The sequence below is a fragment of the Camelus bactrianus genome, chromosome 1 (assembly GCF_048773025.1).
Source record: "Camelus bactrianus isolate YW-2024 breed Bactrian camel chromosome 1, ASM4877302v1, whole genome shotgun sequence".
NCBI lineage: Eukaryota > Metazoa > Chordata > Mammalia > Artiodactyla > Camelidae > Camelus > Camelus bactrianus.
Genome location: NC_133539.1, coordinates 58,528,733 through 58,546,116, shown reverse-complemented (window position 1 = coordinate 58,546,116; position 17,384 = coordinate 58,528,733). Strand labels below are relative to the sequence as shown.

General features: G+C 49.5%; 1 protein-coding gene across 2 annotated transcripts in view; it reads right to left on the bottom strand.

Moving 5' to 3' along the window:
- PDIA5 (protein disulfide isomerase family A member 5) overlaps positions 1-17,384 on the bottom strand; it is an 88,810-nt gene that overhangs the window by 35,435 nt on the left and 35,991 nt on the right. For both annotated transcript variants that reach the window (XR_012507257.1, XM_010970911.3), the window contains exons 6-10: positions 15,697-15,789; positions 12,586-12,646; positions 7,526-7,593; positions 529-620; positions 364-435 (exon numbers count right to left, since the gene is read on the bottom strand). Coding sequence is in view for 1 of the 2 variants with exons in the window: in XM_010970911.3 (XP_010969213.2) it covers positions 364-435; positions 529-620; positions 7,526-7,593; positions 12,586-12,646; positions 15,697-15,789 (386 nt within the window). In the remaining variant the exon portion in view is untranslated. The remainder of the gene's footprint in view (positions 1-363; positions 436-528; positions 621-7,525; positions 7,594-12,585; positions 12,647-15,696; positions 15,790-17,384) is intronic.

Here is a 17,384-nt window from a genome sequence, read left to right as displayed (position 1 = left end):
GAAATAAGCATTCAACTGACAACTCTATTTTCAGAGAGACCTGCAGCAGAACCTCTTTCAAACCTGCCATTCTGGGTGAGAAATACTTCTATCCATCAAGTATATAGTAAGCAGGAAAAAACCTATCTGAAACGTAGTCAGCAGGACAGTCACAGAAATCCTCCCAACTCCCGCATCCTGCACTCACAGACCCCACCCTCACTTAGATGTAACCCACCAACAGCTGTGTGGGCAGCACGACAAACCTTTCCGTCCTCATTCTCTTCCCAATTCCCAGCCGGAGCCCTGTGACCAGGGACACCTTGGGGCCCGGCAGACGCCCCTCCCTTTGGGCACCCCACCAAAAGACAAATGCTGACTTACTTCTTCAGCCACTCCACAATGTCGTCAGCTGTGGACCCATAGCTGTTGTACTGGAACAGATACCGTCCTTTCCTGTGAAATGTGGGGAGACAACATGGGCTCAGCCAGGGAGGCAAAGGCTGCCACGGAGGGGAGTGAGCGTGAGAAGGGAAGCATGTGACTTACTCGAAGTAGCTGATGGTGGGGTAGCTGCGTATGCCGTACTCCTCCTTGATGTTTTCAAATTCCGAGGAGTGGAGGTTCATCCCGGCCAGCACCTAGGAGCAAAGGGGAAACGACCTGTCCACCCTCTACCCACAGTGCTCTCCCCTTGTCCACACGCTGCCTGCCTGACTGTCCCACCAGAGACAGATGATCCGGATGAAGCCTTGCAGATGGACACACAGCTCAGGGCAGTGGGGGAGCAAGGGAAGTGAAGCCAGCTGGGAATGATGCCTGAGCACTTTGGAAGAGACAGGCATCTGGGCCCGAGGGCTGCCCCCCATACACGGGAGAATCATCCCAGAGCGAAACAAAAGTTCTGAGGGTTGTGACCAAGTTCAGTCAGGTGCTAGAGTGGGCCACTGCCTCCCAAGGACACACTAAGCCTTTTCTCTGCTCATGTCAAGCTAAGGTTGGACTCTTCTCCCCAGCTGTGGAATCAACAATCAGCCACTCCACAGCATCCTTGGACTTCTCAGATGCCTCAGTCTGTCCACCCAGGCTTCATGCGTGACATTCCCAGACCTCACAGCCTGGATGTGGCCAAGGAGGGTGTGTGGTTCTCATGATGATCCTCCTGCCTGACTCTCCTCCCTCCAGGCCCTGCTAGGCTTCCTGCTGGTGACCATCCCTTACAGCCTGATTTGACCATCATCTCTGAAGTCTGGACATGTTCTGGTTGTAAGAGTCCACGTATCCAGCACCCCTGAATGAGAAAGGAGAACTTTGGTAGCTGTGTTACTGATGACAACGTGAAGTACTAAGAACAACCAAGAACAGAGTCCCCTAGAACTCCTTTCCTGAAGCAGGAAATTTTTTCTGTAGGGCAAGATCAGGCGCTGGAAAGGGGACTCTGAATCTGTTCTCACAAGAGAATACACAGTGGCCAGATAGGGGGAGGCTGTTCTTCCAAGCAGGGTGGCAACAGATGAGGGGGGAGAGGAGGTTCAAAAACAGCCAGGAGCAGTTACAGAAGCAGAGAGAAGAAACCAGGAAGCTGAACTCTGCTCAACAATATGGATGCATAGTTACAGAAAATGGAGAAGTTTCAATGCACAGTGAACTCAATTCAGAAGACTGCAGTCACCTGAGAATCACGTCACACATCCTTCCCTGAGGTTCCTTGTCTGGAAAAGGTGGGTGATGAGACTATTACAGGGCTCTTAAGAGAACTGATTGAGTTCACAGCAGGATTATTTACAATAGCCAAGACATGGAAGCAACCTAAATGTCCATCAACAGGTGACTGGACAAAGAAGTTGTGGTATATTTATACAATGGAATACTACTCAACTATAAAAAAGAATGAAATAATGCAATGTAGATGGACCTAGAGATTATCATACTAAATGACGTAAGTTAGAGAAAGACAAATACCATATGATATCACTTATATGTGGAATCTAAAAAAAAAATGACACAAATGAACTTTATTTGTAAAACAGAAACAAGACCCACAGATATAGAAAACAAACTGCTGGTTACCAAAGCAGAAAGGAGAGGGGAAGGGATAAATTAGGAGTTTGGAATTAGCATATACTATATACAGAACAGACAAACAGCAAGGTTCTACTGTATAGCACAGGGGACTATATTCAATAGTTTGTAATAAGCTATAATGTAAAAGAATATGAAAAAGAATATATATATATATATATATATATAACTGAACCACTATGCTGTACACCAGAAACTAATACAACATTATAAATCAACTATTAAAAAAAGAGAAGGAACTGAATGAGATGACCCATGTCAAATTTTAGCATGAAACTGAGGCTCATATTCCTTATTTCCTCCCAAATCCTGGGTGATGGGAGCCACCTGTACCTCTGGTGGCTCCATCCCTAGAGGTATCCAAACACGTCTTCTCAAGTGTTTTAAGTGCCTAGCTCAGTGCCTGGCATATAGCAGGCACACAGCAAATGTCTGCTAAATTTTCTTTTTTTCTCCCAGCTCATTTTGGGATGCTACAAGGAATACAGGGAAAATAAGCCTTAGACAGAACTTACTAGAAGCCCTGGAACCCTCCAAAAGCCCTTCTGCTCATTTCCTCAGACTGATTCAGCAATTTCAGTAATAACCGTCTACTTTAAAGTTCTTTTTTTCTATATGTCTAATTGATCTCCCTAGTGTCAGTGCACATTCACAAGATTAATCTCCCACATCCTTCTCTTTCATTACATCACTTCCCTGCACAGAACCTTTCAATTCCACTGAATGCAGGCTAAAGTCTCACTCCACACTCAAAGACCATATGGTCCCTCTCTCATTTTTGAATTCTTCCTTACAAAACCTTTAATTGTACACCTGTTAGGGTCTAGATTTTTCACTCTCCCCAGAATGAGTCAGTCTGAGATTTCTGCACAAGCAGGAGGTTGGACCGTTTGCCATCTGAGGCCCCTCGCACATGCCAATGTACCACAATGGCTCGGCACGTGAGCTCTGGGTCAGGATGCTGGGCTTCAATCCTAACTCCCCTCTCAGCAGATGATTCCCCCGAACAAGCCACAGTTGCCTCTGTGCCTCAGTTTCCTCATCTGCAGCCCTCTTCTCTGGTTGCTGAGCAGCTTAATGGGACAGTGTAAGTATCTACAACACCCAAAATCTGTTCGCTGTGTTCACTACCACCACTAAGAGGCTCTGCATATCTGCTCACATTCCCAGAACACACACTGTGCCCGACTCCAGTCTTCCAGACCCTCAGCTCATGACGCCCACTCCCCCTCGTCTCCCTCCCAAGACTCAGCTGTCCTTTGAGGCAAATCACATCCCGCCTCCACGGTGGCCTTTCCAAACCACCTCTGCTTGTGATGGGCTCAACTCTGTGAGTTTCTGTAGCACTGCTGACCACCTTGAGGGTGTTTATTAGTTAACAAGATAAACATTTTTTAAAATAACCACTTACACTTTAGAAGTTTGTGCATCTGAAGGAGGCAAAACTGGTCTCAACTTAAGGAGAAGTTATGCCACAGCGCTCGACACTGAACCACGTGAGCTCAGGGCCGTTCACTTGGCACGACACACTCCTCGTCATATTCAGCCCATGTTCTGATGAGAACAATCACGGAAGTTCCACAAAGCGGGAGCATGTGAGCTAGTGGTCAAGGACAGGGAGATTTCTACAGATGTTCCAGGAAAAGAAAATGATGGCAAGACAAGCCAAGATGTGGCTCAAGAAATGGAGGCCATGCCGATTTTAAGCGCAGGACACACAGAAGGGAATAGTGAGAGAAGGCCAGGCCAGATCACCGAGGTCGCTGTGGACCAGGATTTAATGCCTAAGAAACCAGGACCTTCTTCAGGAGACGCTGGAGAGATACTGGAGGTTTCCCAGCTGTGCTTTTTTGCAGTATAAGGCTGAGCTGTAAGGGGAGAGCCATGGGTTAGAAGGCCAAGGCAGCTGTCTTTGGCCACCACCCTGTGCGGGCTAACCAGGGCCTGGCCCAGGGCGGTGGGCTGTGAGAGGAGGACGATGTGAGGGGGAGAGATGGAGATGATGGCCTGGCAAAAAGGCACACTGGCAGAGGAGCCTGGGGTGCTCGGAGGAGCCATGGAGGGAACCTGGCAGTCTGCCATGTGGGAAGACAATGAATTTCATTTTAGACAACCTGCATTTGGGACACAGGGAGAAAAACTCAGACCAAGATATCAAGCAAGCAGTCTGACACATGGGTCTGGAGCTTAGAGGCTCTGGCTCCACAGAGCTACATTTTGTTGAAGCTACAGACATAGGTAAAAATCACTGAGTGACGAACCATACGAGACAAGGACAGCACAGTGCCAGGTCCTTGCTCCAACATGTTCATGAGAAAGAAAAGAGGGCGGGGTGGAAAGCAGCACCTTGGGAGCACCCCCATTTAGTGAATGGAAGGACCAGTAAGCCCAGAGCAGTGAGGGCAGGGGTAGGGGGTGTTGGCCATCTGTAACTGAGAAGTGTCTGCAGGTTACAGCGCTGTCTCCGTACACCAGCCCATTCATTCTTCCAACAACCCAGGAAGGTGGGCAGGGCCGGCATTACCATCCCCATTTTACAGACAGGAAAACAGAGGCTCCAAAGCTATTTGTTCAAGATCTCCCACCCAGTTAGTGACAGCCAGCACCACAGCCTGATGGGCACAAATCTGTCACCAAGACTGACCCATTTCACTGTTCACATCCAGATGACACATCGTGGCCAAGGTTAACAAAAGACTGTGTAGACATCGATAACTGGCAAGGCTGGGAAGAGGAGGAAGACGGGGATGGGCTCGTTCTGACAGTTCCTCTGAGACAGGGAGCAGCAGTGGCTGCCGACAAAGACGTCAATTAGCAGGAGTAGATGGCACAGATGCTGATGATTCACCAGACTTCAGTGACAGCAGAAAAAGAGGCAGATCTGAGTTTGGAAAATGGCAAAGGCTGTGCATCCCTGACCCACCCTGGCTTCCGTCTTAATGACATCATCAGATTGGACACCTCCCAAGAAGGAGGAAGGTTTCTGAGCCCTGCCACAGACATGGCCAGCCAAAAAAGAGCTCAAGGGTGACAGAATAAGGAGGAGATGGGAGGTACTAATCCAGCTGGACTGCAGCAGTGGGGAGGGGTGTACTTTTGATTTCTGGGGACTAGCAGCCCATCTCTGCCCGGTGTATGAGGCCAGAAAGGAATCCACGCCTCTGGTTGCCCTGTTCCTGGGGAGAGGTAAGTAAACAAAAAACCCCAAGCAAGAAAATACAGAAGCAATGAAATGGATGAGTTCATGTAAAACAGATCCTTGGGCTGAGGTAACTAACACACCCAACCAAAGCCAGGCTTGACCAGCTGGGCTCTCTGAGTACCCAGACAATCCCACTCACTTTTCTAGAACATTGTCTAGGGAACTGGGAGGGTCACCTTTTACATTTCTTGAGCTGGTCCCAGGCAGGAAAAGCAGGAACTGTTTTTGGTTTTTTTCTCTTTTGGAAGCAGTACCCTTAATGCACGTGATCTTCATGGCTAACCTTGCAAAAGAGCCTCATGTGAACCCTGGGCCAAGGAGGAGGCTTCTGTTCCACAAATATCCTTCCCACTTTGCCTCTGTCCTTCATAACTGATGTTCTGAATTCCTTTAAAAAGGGGAACATCGCTTTTAATGTAAATATAGAGCTTAAAATAAAATGTGCCCAGGAGCAGTAACCACATACTCATTCACTCATTAGCACGCGTCGGGCACCTACTCTGAGTGTGGCTGTGTGCTCTGTGCTGAAGAAACAAATGCGGATCAAAGCCCCTGGGCTCCACGAGCTCACATCTCAGTGGGAGTATCTTACTACTGGTGCACAAAGTGATCCGGAACACAAGCCGACCTGACCGTGCATGGCAGGGACAGGCCCTGGGGGAGCACTGGAGGGACCTGGAGAAATGCTGAGTTTGGCAGATAGAATCTTCCAGAAGGTCCACAAGACTGGCACCAAGCCGTCGCCTGCTCTGACGGGGCTGGCCAGCTAGTTCATGATTTGATCAGGGCTAGATCTCATCACCTTCCACTGCACTACAGTTTGGAGGTTGAGCTGAGCAGCTGTCTAAGTGAATGCAGGTGTAATAGGAGAACTCTCTGGGTAATTAAGTCTTTTCTCCAGGCGAAGTAATCTCAAAATATAGTATCTACTGAGGCTGCAAAATGTGAAGAGAAACTTCCCCAGAGTGATGTATGTGTGCCCCAGGGCCAAACGTCTCCAGGCACGTTGCTAAAAATTCGTTATTCAGAAACAAGCAGGACCTCGGTGTCGTCCCAGAAATGAGGTCAAAAGGGAAAGCGCCTGGTTCTTTGCAACCCAGTCTTGGCCACCATGCTCAGGTGCTGCCGTTTAAACTTTTTACATTGACTTTGAACTATTCATCAGCTTAATTTGATCCATTAAGATCATGATGCAGTTTTAAGATCTCAGGACTCCTTTAATGGGACTTTGGCCAGCCCCACAAGAGATGGCTCCTCCCAATGACCTTTCATGAAAGGCATATGGATTTTTCCATGCTCATCAGAGGAGCTAGCAGTTATTTTTCTGTTGTCACCAAAACCAAAAAACAAAAAACAAAACAAAACAAAAAAACCACCCAAAAACCAACCAAACAAAAACCCTAAAACCTCTGTGGCTCAGGGTAAGTGCCAAAATGGACAGATCTGTAGCACAGAAGAGGTAAGCCTGGCGGGTAAGAGGAGATACAGAGATGACCAGGACCATCAGTGAATGATGCTCAGCCCTAGGTGAGGTCTGACGGCCCGGACTCCCCTCCTTCCTCACTGACCATCCTGGCTGCTCCTACTTCTCTAAGGCTCATTTCCTCAGTGGCTCCCCGTTCCCCCTTTTGTCCTTAAAGGTGGACATCCCTGAGACACCCATCTACTGCCCACTCCTCTGGCACACTCTCCTTCAGAGAAGACTGCACGCTCAGCTCTCTGGCTCCCCATCTGGACCACCTCTCACTGCTGTGGTTCCAGTGTCTTTCCTGCCCCACAGGAACCACAGAGCCCTGCAAGCCTGGCCAGGAGACTGCCCCATGGACCCGCTTGTTCTTTGGGCCCATCTCTGGTGTAACTGTGCCCCTTTCTTCTCCACTGGGTTCCTTGGCATCAATAGCCTCAGCCCACTCTGGAGACTAGCCCCTGTCACTCTGGACCCCTGACAGTCTGCTCTTGGCCCCTGGCCTCCCAGCAACACCGCATGTGCTTCTTGCTGGTTTCTTGGCTATTTCATCACAGTTGCCTACCTCTCCTGGTCCAAACAATTCAGGGGGTTCTCAATGTCCACTGAGGACAGGTCTCTGAACCACATGCCGGGGCAGCAGGGGCACAGTAATAAAGTCCTCATAATTTCAAAATCTGCCCTCTCCGCCCACCCCACTACCCATACTCCACTGTCTCCCCAAGTGAGAGGAAGAAGGCGAGAACCAACCAGCCAGCCAGCCAGCCGGCTCTGCCCAGCCCATGGCGTTCACTTACAAACTGGCCTCGCAGCTGGGTCGCAGCCTTCTGGAAATGCGGCATTGTCCTCTTGCACAAGCTGCACCCTGGTCACCAGCAGGAGAAAAACCAAAGTGGTTACAATGGGCCCAAAGCCCCGCCCTCTCCCCCCTCCCGACCTTTACCAACAGCCTTTATGCCGCCTCCAGAAGTGCGGGACCACCCCAGACTCTGGGAACACACAGAACAAAGCAGAGGCCCCGGCCCCCAAGGAGTTTCCAATCTCAACGCATGAAACAGGACCCAGGCCAGCAGTCACTCAATAAATGTGGGACTAAGGAAACGGGGCCCAGCTGGGGGAGGGCAAAGTACTGAATAATTCAGAGCTGATAATGAGTTCAACAGGAATTCAGGGAGCCAGAGCAGGTGCCAGGAAGGCACCCCTTCACCACGCATAGCTAAAAGCCTCCCTTCGGTGCCCCTGCCCAGCCAGGGGCTGCAGATGCACCTAAATTGAATGCCATTAGGAGGAAAATTGTGCAAACACAAATGGCTTTGGGGATTTCGTGCCTCTTTTCTTTCATTAACAAGGACAACCACATTATGACTGGAGGTGGCCAAGCACCAATCAGGATCGACACTTGAATCCTCATCTTCCCCCATCTGCTGGATGGCCCCAGACAGGTCACCTCCTCTCTCTGGGCCGCTGCCCCTTCTGGCAATGATGGGCCAGATGACCTCAGGCCCCTCCCAGCCCTGACTTGGGACTCTGAGATGTCTTTGGCTCAGTCCACACTGGGTTCTGTGGTCCATCACCGTCACACTCCCCTGCTGGGTGGTGAAGCCTTCAGAGACTCAGGGCCAAGACAGCCAGGTCCCAAACACCTACTGCTACCTCAGAGTGACCCTGATCTAAACCACCCCTCGCCTTCAACCAGAGCAAGACACATACAGGCACTGACCCCGCAGGACACGAGCAGCGGTTTCCTCAGACACAAGGAACTCAAACATGCCAGGCCGTTACTCTTTCTGACAGATGCGCTGCTGCAAAACAGGATTTGAGCTGCCTCTTAAGGCCACAGACACCAAAGCTGCCTGGAGCCCCGTGTCAGGCTGGAGGCTCATTTCAACATGGCACAGCGGGGACAGGGCTATGTGGCAGCAGGCTGACAAGCTCTAATCCACACTCAGCTAATGCCTTGGCAGGCCGTGGGCAGAGTAGTACAGATCAGAGGGGTGCTCTCAACCATGGAGACAGAAACAGACACTGAAAAACTGTGAGCAGGTCAAAACTCCCCAGGGACCACCTGAACCTCCCCAGCACCAATTCTACTGCACAAGATGTGATGCAGGATATCCTGACATTAAACTCTCAAAATGCCCACGGCCCCCTCCCTGACACTCCTGCCTGGGGGACAGATGCACACACACACCAGCACATTCAGCCTGGGCTTAAGTTCAGGCTCAGACTTGGGAAACGCAGGAGGCTGGGGCAAGGTCAGCTTGCAGTGCAATCCTACAGCATCTGTCCTCAGAAGACAAGGAGCTGCCACCACAGCATGACCCTCACAAGCTCCAGGAAGGGAGGAATATGACACGGGTCAGGGGGCTTTGTTCCCACTGTGGGGATTTCCACTGTGGGGAGAGGAGAATGGAAACAGACAGTGATGCCAACTCCCTGGGAAGCCTGGGCTGCACCAGGTGGATGCCACGCAGAGGCAGAGGAAGGGGCTCGGCTCTGGGGAGAATGAGACCAAGGTACGCATCTCCCCTTGACCACTGCTGTGTGTGACCGTGGGCTAGTGCTGTGAGTAATCTGAGCCTCAGCTTCCCCTTCTGTGGAGACGGCATGTGCCCTGCAGGCTGAGGGGCAGAGCCAACACCCAGGAGGGCAGGCAGAACCAGGCACCAGCAGGGCAGGTTCTACAACACAAGGCCTGAGAGTCTGCCTCCCAGTCTGTGGTGGGGAGACACTCCCACAGGGACCAGAGGGTGTCACTCCACCCCCAGGAGGGAGGATGACGGGGGGCACACTTGCAGCCCTTCCCCCACTCCTTGCTCAGTGACTTGATGAGATGGGGGAGTCTGGCACCCAGTGGGTCACATCTCAGCGGTCAGGAGCTTAATTTACTGCTTGTCCTCACCGGCGCGGCCTCTCTCTCTTCCAGCAAGGCCTGTCGTCCGCCTGCAGCAACATTAGCCCCCACATCCCCTGAAGAAGTGGTCAGTCAGCCAGCTGTCCCCGTGGGTGGAAGCCAGCAGCATGGGGTGAAGAAGGTATGGGGGAAAGAGGTGATGGAAGACTAACAGGGAGCTGCAGACCAAGCCAGTTTCCACCTGACCAAAAACAGAGCTGGAACTGTGACCCCCACCTGAGTTTAGCCTTCAACTGGTTCACCTGGGAGGCAGGGGAAGAGAAGACTAATTACCACTCTAAAATCCCAAAAGTGAGCACACCAGCCCTTTTACTTCCTCATTAATTCAGTCAACAGTCACTGAATAAACAATAGGTCCTGTGGACCTAGACGTCTGGTCACAACTAAAGGCTCCCACTGCCTTTGGGCTCATTCATCCTGTGATCAAAGCACTATGAGCTCAACCACAAAACAGAAACAGACTCGCAGACATAGTAAACAATGTTACGGTCACCAGGGAAGGGAACGGAGACGGATAAATTTGGCAGTTTGAGATTTACAAATGTTAGCTACTATATATAAAAATAGATTTAAAAAAAAGTTTCTGTTGTATAGCACAGGGAACTATGTTCAGTATTTTGTACTAACCCTTAATGAAAAAAAATATGAAAATGAATATATGTGTGTATATGCATTGACTGGGACATTGTGCTGTACACCAGAAATTGAAACACTGTAACTGATGGTACTTCAATTAAAAAAAAGATCAATTGTGATCAAAGGATCAAAGAGTCCTAAAAGACATCCCAGTCAGGGAACTGGTGTTTCCTAGGAATAAAATGAATTATGAGGCCAGGAGGGCTTGACTGGTCTAATATAATAAAAGCACGAGTTTGTTTCATTGAAAACAACAGTAGCCACACAATCTGGGGCTACCCAGGACCCAAGAGGCCATCCAATCCGACCCCTCACCACAAGTAGTAAACTTAACAGCTCCGAGTTTTCTCCCCCCAACCCCATGACTAATTCCTACAAGGAACCTAGCTTCTTCCCCCAGCTTTCTATTCTATAAAGATGATGATCTTGCTCACTGCTCTGCCTGCTCTGATGAGGGGATGGCCGGGGGTTGGGGTCGGGGCACGGCACACGCACTCAGGTGCACACTGCTAGTGAACCACTCTCTGGAGGTCACACTGAAACCTGCACAGTTATACCATGATCCTGCCTTGTGACATGTACTGCATACTGACATCCACTCTGTTTTAGTCTCATTGACCAATGTGTTGAGACCAGCAGGGTTCTGAGACAAACCAAAGGAGGCCCGTCCTCAAAAGGTTGTGCAGCCAAGAAGATCCCTCTGAGGTGAAACCAACCAACAAACGCTAATAGAGAGAATGACCCAGGGTTAAAGTGCAGACCGCCGGCCCAGAGCCACCTCTAACAGGAAATGGGACACCAGAGCCTCTTTCCACGGGCAGGCACACCCATGGGGCAGTACGGTGTGGGGGGAGGTTGGGTGGGGGACTATCCAGCAGTCAACACAGACTGGGGAGAGGCTGCTGTCACTCTGAACAAGCCACAGGCCCAAGTCAGGCAGACCCACCAGAATCCCATCGAAGGGTATCTGGCCCCAGGGTGAAGATGGGAGGGGCCTCTGCTGGGAGAACTTCTCAGGAAGGGGCACTGAAGGCGGGCTTTCAAGAATAAACAAAACCCTGGTGTCACAGCCTGTGAAACACACTTGAGTCACAGGCCTGGGCACACCCATCTCCCACCACTCACAGACCCTCTCGCTCCAGCCTTTAGTCCTTCGGCTTCCTGGATGCACATGCACTTCAAAAGTCATGGGTCTAAAGGCCGTACACAGGCTCTAATCCAGGGTTTCTCAGTCTGTAGGTGGGAACCAGACTGCAGGGTGGCCCAGATGGGGAATATCTGTGGCTTTGCAGACACTGACTTTGCAGACTAGCCAATTCCACTGCTGGAGCTTGAAGACAGTCACAGACAACCTGTAAACTAATAGATGTGACTGTGTTCCCACAAAATTTAATTTACAGTAAGAGGCAGTCAGCCCATGGGCCACGATTTGCTGACCCTTTATAATAGGGCTATGAATTAATAAGAAAAATTAATTTTTAAATAAAACAGTGTGTACTACATCTAGCTGAGTGGATGTCAAGTAGTAAGAGTGAGTATGGTTTTGTGACACTTTTCAGCTTACTTATATACAGTTTACCTACAATTGTAGTAATGGGTTACAATGTAATATATGTTTAATACTATGAAATACAGTCAAAAAGTTTGAAAGCCACTGCTCTGATCCAGCCCCTTCCTTCCCTTAGAGAAATGGAACTGAGATACAGAGCAGTGAAGGATGTGACCAAGGTCACCCTGCTTGCTGGTGACATAGCTGGAATGAGTCCCCAGGTCTTCTGGTTGTCATCTCGATGGTCCTTCTGCTGTTCCCATGGTCTCTTGCCTCATACAGAGACCAAACCCAAATACCAGCCTCCTTCTCCCTGGTCCAGATTCCGTCAGCCCACCCAAGTGGCACTGGCAGGGGCACACAGGAGCCAGCCAGGCTCTGGTGGTGAACAGCAGGAGCCCCTCAGACCCTCAGATCCTCCACAGGGCACACAGCGGCCAGGGAAGGGTGGTAGGCCCAACGGAGGCGGGGCCGGGAGGGCAGAGGTACCTGGAGCAGGTGGAGACCCGTCCTGCCACTAGTTGAAGAGGGCAGGATGCCAAATCTAGTGAGAGACGTGGAGGGGGAGATGGGGGTGGGGGAGCCAGATGAAACAGCAAAGATGAAGGAAAAGAGGCACAGACAGAGAGGTGGGGTGCGGAAGTGCCTGGGCAATCTAAGTGAGAGGCAGGGGCTCAACTCCAGCATCCCCGCACCCACCAGCAGCCCCGCCAAGGGCCTGAACAATGACCTTGGGCCCCACGGAGGAAGTCACTCACAGGGAGAATAAAAGATGATGAGGATTGGCTTCTCCTCCTTCTTTAGGAGCCGTCTGAAGTCCTGGGGCACAAAAAGAGGACACCACAGGTCACACACAACATAGTAATGGAGGTGACGTTCCCCGCCCACCCCAAGACCCACATGGTGTGAGGAAACCCCAGGGTCTGACTTGGGGGGCACAGTGCAGAGTCTCAGCACACTGGGAGCTGAGATCATCCATTCTAGCCACCTGGCATGTTACAGATGGGGAAACTGAGGTCCCGAGGGGACAAGTGGCTTTCCCAAGGCCACCTGGTGGGACCAAGCAGTCAGGACCAGGCTACTGGCCTCTCTGAGCTCCAGATGAACAATTAAAGACTGCAAGGAGCAACCTGGTCCCAGGTTGGCCAGGCCACCCCTTCTTCATGTGATCTATGGAGCACGTTCTGTTGTGATGCGTGCTTGTTTTCATGGAGGCCTGACTTGGCCAGATGGGGACCTGCTCGTCACATAACACAGGGTTAACCCACCCCAAAGAACCTCTTCTCCCTGCCCAGCCCAACCACACTGTCCAGGGCCCCAGAAGTCCACGGTGCACACAGCAGCATATGGATGAGATGAGATGTGCCCCCACCTCTAGGAGGCTACAAGCTGAACGGATCATTTGTATTTGTAAAACCCTTAGAACAGCGCCTGGTTCATTATCAGGCAATATATAATTATTTGTTAAATGAACACAATAAATGTAAAAAGACAAATGGTTGCAACAGTGCTAATGGAGAGACTTCAGCGTAAAGCAGGGTGGGAGACTTTTCTTCCAACCAGAAAAAGTGAATCTATCAAGGACTGTGGAGTAGCACGATGACAGAGCATATTTTGATTAAAATAAGCTCCTCGAACCAGTTACCATGGAAGAAAATTCGAACTTCTCCTCTTTTGAATAGTAAGGAAAATAAGAAGAAATTTCAAAATGCACCTTCCTGGCACTGGGTGATAAATAGATGACGGTACACCCCACACAACGGGCTACTACTGCATCCTTAAAAATGACAAAGAGGAGTATTTAATGTCATAGCCAGATGTGCACCTTACATTAAGGAGAGGGAGGAAGTTACAAAACAGCATATAAAATGTAATGACACTTTTGTGAGTACAAATATCTGTGTGTGTGTTACGTTGAAAGTCTGGACGGCTACAGAAAATACTGGAAGTGGGTATCTCTCAACGCGGAGGGATGGGGTGAATTTTTTTTTCTTTCTTTTATGCTTAAGCTATGTTTTCTAAATTTTCAACAATGAATATACATTATAATTTTTCAGTTAGGTAAAAAAAGATTACAAATATTTTACGGGAATTTAAAACATTGTATAACAAAGTCTGAAAACGTGTACTCTTATTTATATAACTACAGGGTTAAGGCACTCATTTTAAGCAGAATTAGTAACCAAGATCTTTGACCCTGATGGAGGATGCAAATGCTTTGAAAATGATTTTCTGGAGTCCCTGGAGCTAACACCGGTAAAAGATCTGGGGAAAAAGGCTTCTCTGAGCCTGCAGTATTTTGGTTTCACATCCTGAGGATTAACAAATATTACATTACATTCAAAGATGCTTAATTACCTCCAAGTAAGTGTGGAACTCTAAGCTTACAAATGTCAATCAATAACTCAAACTTGAATTTGGAACTTCAGTGATTTTACGTGGGGAGTCCACTGGCAGAAAAGTAGCCATGCCTCATACTTCTACGTGAGTGAGAACAGCACCAAGTGTAACAAGGGGACTGCCCACAGGTGTAAAGAAAGAATTTCTGCTTAATAATTTCTAGTTACAGAAGACCAATTTTAGGAGTTCCGGGACATGAACGATTTGGCGGAGGGAGGCGGCAGGCAATCACTTTCTAGAAAAGCTAAAAACAAGTATGATCACATCTACCTGGGAGAAAATATCAGTTTAGGCTGTTCGTCATTTCATGGCTATAGGCACAGGGCCACTACCTCCTGACACTTGCCCCGCTGCCTTTGCCCCCAGCATGCTTTTTGAAAAGGCTTCACCTTCCAGTTGGCAATGCTGGCTCTTTCTATCCCAGAGAAATGTTGATGCCCAGCCCTTAATCTGAAAGGCCCACATGGTTGGCCCGCGATGATCACACAGGATCCCTCCTCCAGAAAGTATAAATGGCATCATTTTTGTGTGTGTGCTAACGAGCATTAAGAGTCAATAATTTTAAATGAAAAGGGAGGGAGGCAAAGAAAGATAAAAGGTACATTTTATGTTACCAAGATATAAACAAACATTCTCTATCTACAAAAAAGCACTGCTTGCCTCACAGACCATTTGAAATGTGACAAAGTAGCTTGTGCCCATCCCAACCTGAAGGCAGAGCCACGCAAGCAAGGCACACACATGCACGTGATACACACACAGGTACCCGTAGACAGAGAGGCACATTCAGGGCAGGCGGGGCAGGCTTTGAAAGGAGGAGGGTGTCAGGGTTGTGAGCAGACTATACATCAGAACCACCCTTCCACTCCCCAACCCTCCACCCCGGCCAAACCCAGAAAATGAAGTAAACAACTTGTTCAAAGTTAACCCAATAACTCAGAATCAGAGACCTGACCCAAGTCTCTAGAAATCCAACTCAAACCTTTCAGACTAGACTTAAAACAAAATTACACACACACAAAAACAAAACCCAATTTAAAAAAACAAAAAACATGGGGGTTGGATATAGCTTAGTGGTAGAGCAAATGCTTAGCATGCCCAAGGTTCTGGGTTTAACTCCCAGTATCTCCATTAAAAAAAAAAACAAAAAATAAAACCCAGAAGTCACACTGGCAATCCCAGCAACAATCCCAGAAAACATTTAAAATGATAGGAGAACCTAAACATGCTGAAGTACATGGATTAAGGCAGTGTAGAACAGAGGAAGCGCTCGGGCAGCCAGTCTGTCATCTCCTGTCGGTTCTGTCACGGAGCTGGGTAGGGGAATCAAACGTCAGGGTCCTGGTCCCTGCCCTCAGCCTGATGGTCCCAAAACACTCTCGTTTCTCAGTTCCTTGGGCATCTCTCCTGGGAGACCCTGGTTGTGGGAAAGCTTCCAGAGCCCAGCAGAACTGATAGGGGGAAATTACCTTTTCACTGTCAATGTGGACAACATCTTTGGCTCCAGGATCTTCCTCCCACAGTGGGGGCCCTTTGGGATCCTTCAGAAAGGCCACTATGGACTGAGAAAAAGAAAGAGAGAAGGGAAAACCTGTTTTAGCCAGGAAAAAAGGGAGATGGGGGAATTGAGAACCTGCCCCATTCCCTGCCTGGAGACCCAAGGGCCTGGAACGATATGCTTACCGGCAAACATGTGGGGGCATGTCATCCCATCACCCACTGACAGCACTGCAAAGGCCCCTAAAAACACACCCCATCAGGACTTTTCAACCACAGAACACCTAACTCTGGTCCACTGATCCACACCTCCAATGCTTCTTCACGGACAAGAGAACAAATTTGAGACAATTAGTTGGCTTATTCAAAACAGAGACATGTGCTTCTAATAAAGTTCATCTACTCCAGAAAGTCTTTCTGATGAATCTGAATAAAGGTCTCCAGACCTGTGCCCAGTAGATACTTCCACATTCACGCAGCCACTAAAACTGTCAATCACGTATGCAAGTCATCACACCTACTTATAACCTGCTGGATATTTCGTGATCTAAATGGGTTTGGGAGTGTGTTAAATCCTGATCACCCTCTGTGGGGCTCAGGTGGGGAGCTCTCAGGGCACGGTGCTCACTGCTGTGGCCCCCTGGTTGCTGGACTTCCTCTCCTTAGAGATCCCCTTCTAGATGGCCCAGGATGACGATCTGACAAAGACCTTCAGGATAAAGAGCTTGACCAGCCTTTGTCATGCGGACAACTGACTCCTATCTGTGCTCCCTTGGGGCAGGATCCACATAGGGTGGGAACGGGGGCACACCCCTCCACTCCCCTCCCCACCTGGCACAGTTCCCCAGTCCAGGACAGAAGCCACATCCCTCTCCTCTCAGTCACCTGGGAAATGGTGCTCAAAGTCTGTGAAAGCCAGGAACAGGAACCAGAAACCAGCTGAGCCTCCATCCCTCCAACCCTGGACAGGAGTTGCTGACCTCCACGTCAACAGAGCCCTCAGTGTCCCCCAATTTGATGCAAGATTCTGTTGCTTTTGCCCACTTTTATCAAGCTCCCATGAGCAGATGATGAGCTGAGTGGGCCATGTGTGACAAAGGAGGGAAGTCTGAGGTAAGAAAGGAAACACCCCCTTAGGGAGGCTGTGCATCCAACCCCTCCACTGGCCACACACAGAGGACCTCAGAGAGGACTGTTATTTCTGGAAATTCCTATTTGGAAAGAGCTACTATGGGAGACTGGGAGACAGCCAGGACTTCGCAGGATTTCATTCAGGTAATGCTCCCTGTTGGTCCAAACTGAGCTATGCAATGCCTGCTGGCAAGAGAAGACGGCCGTGTCCACCAGGCAAAGGCAGATTGGCCTTTCTCAGTCCCGTGTCAAAGCTGCACTGTGAGAATACAAGCCAAGGTGGAACCAGCAGGGACATTCTGAAACCTACACTCACCCACAGGCACAGACGCATCTGTGCCCCAGCCACGTGAGGAAGATGTTTATGGGTGCCGACCCGCTTGCTGGTCCAGAACACCTGGTGCAGGGGGTCTTAATTAAGGGAGCACAGTGGACTTCAGGAGTCTCTGCAACCCCAAACTCACAAGAAAACACTTCTTTCAAGGTATGCACGCACACTGTTTCCAGGGAGAAGGTCCATGGCTTTCAG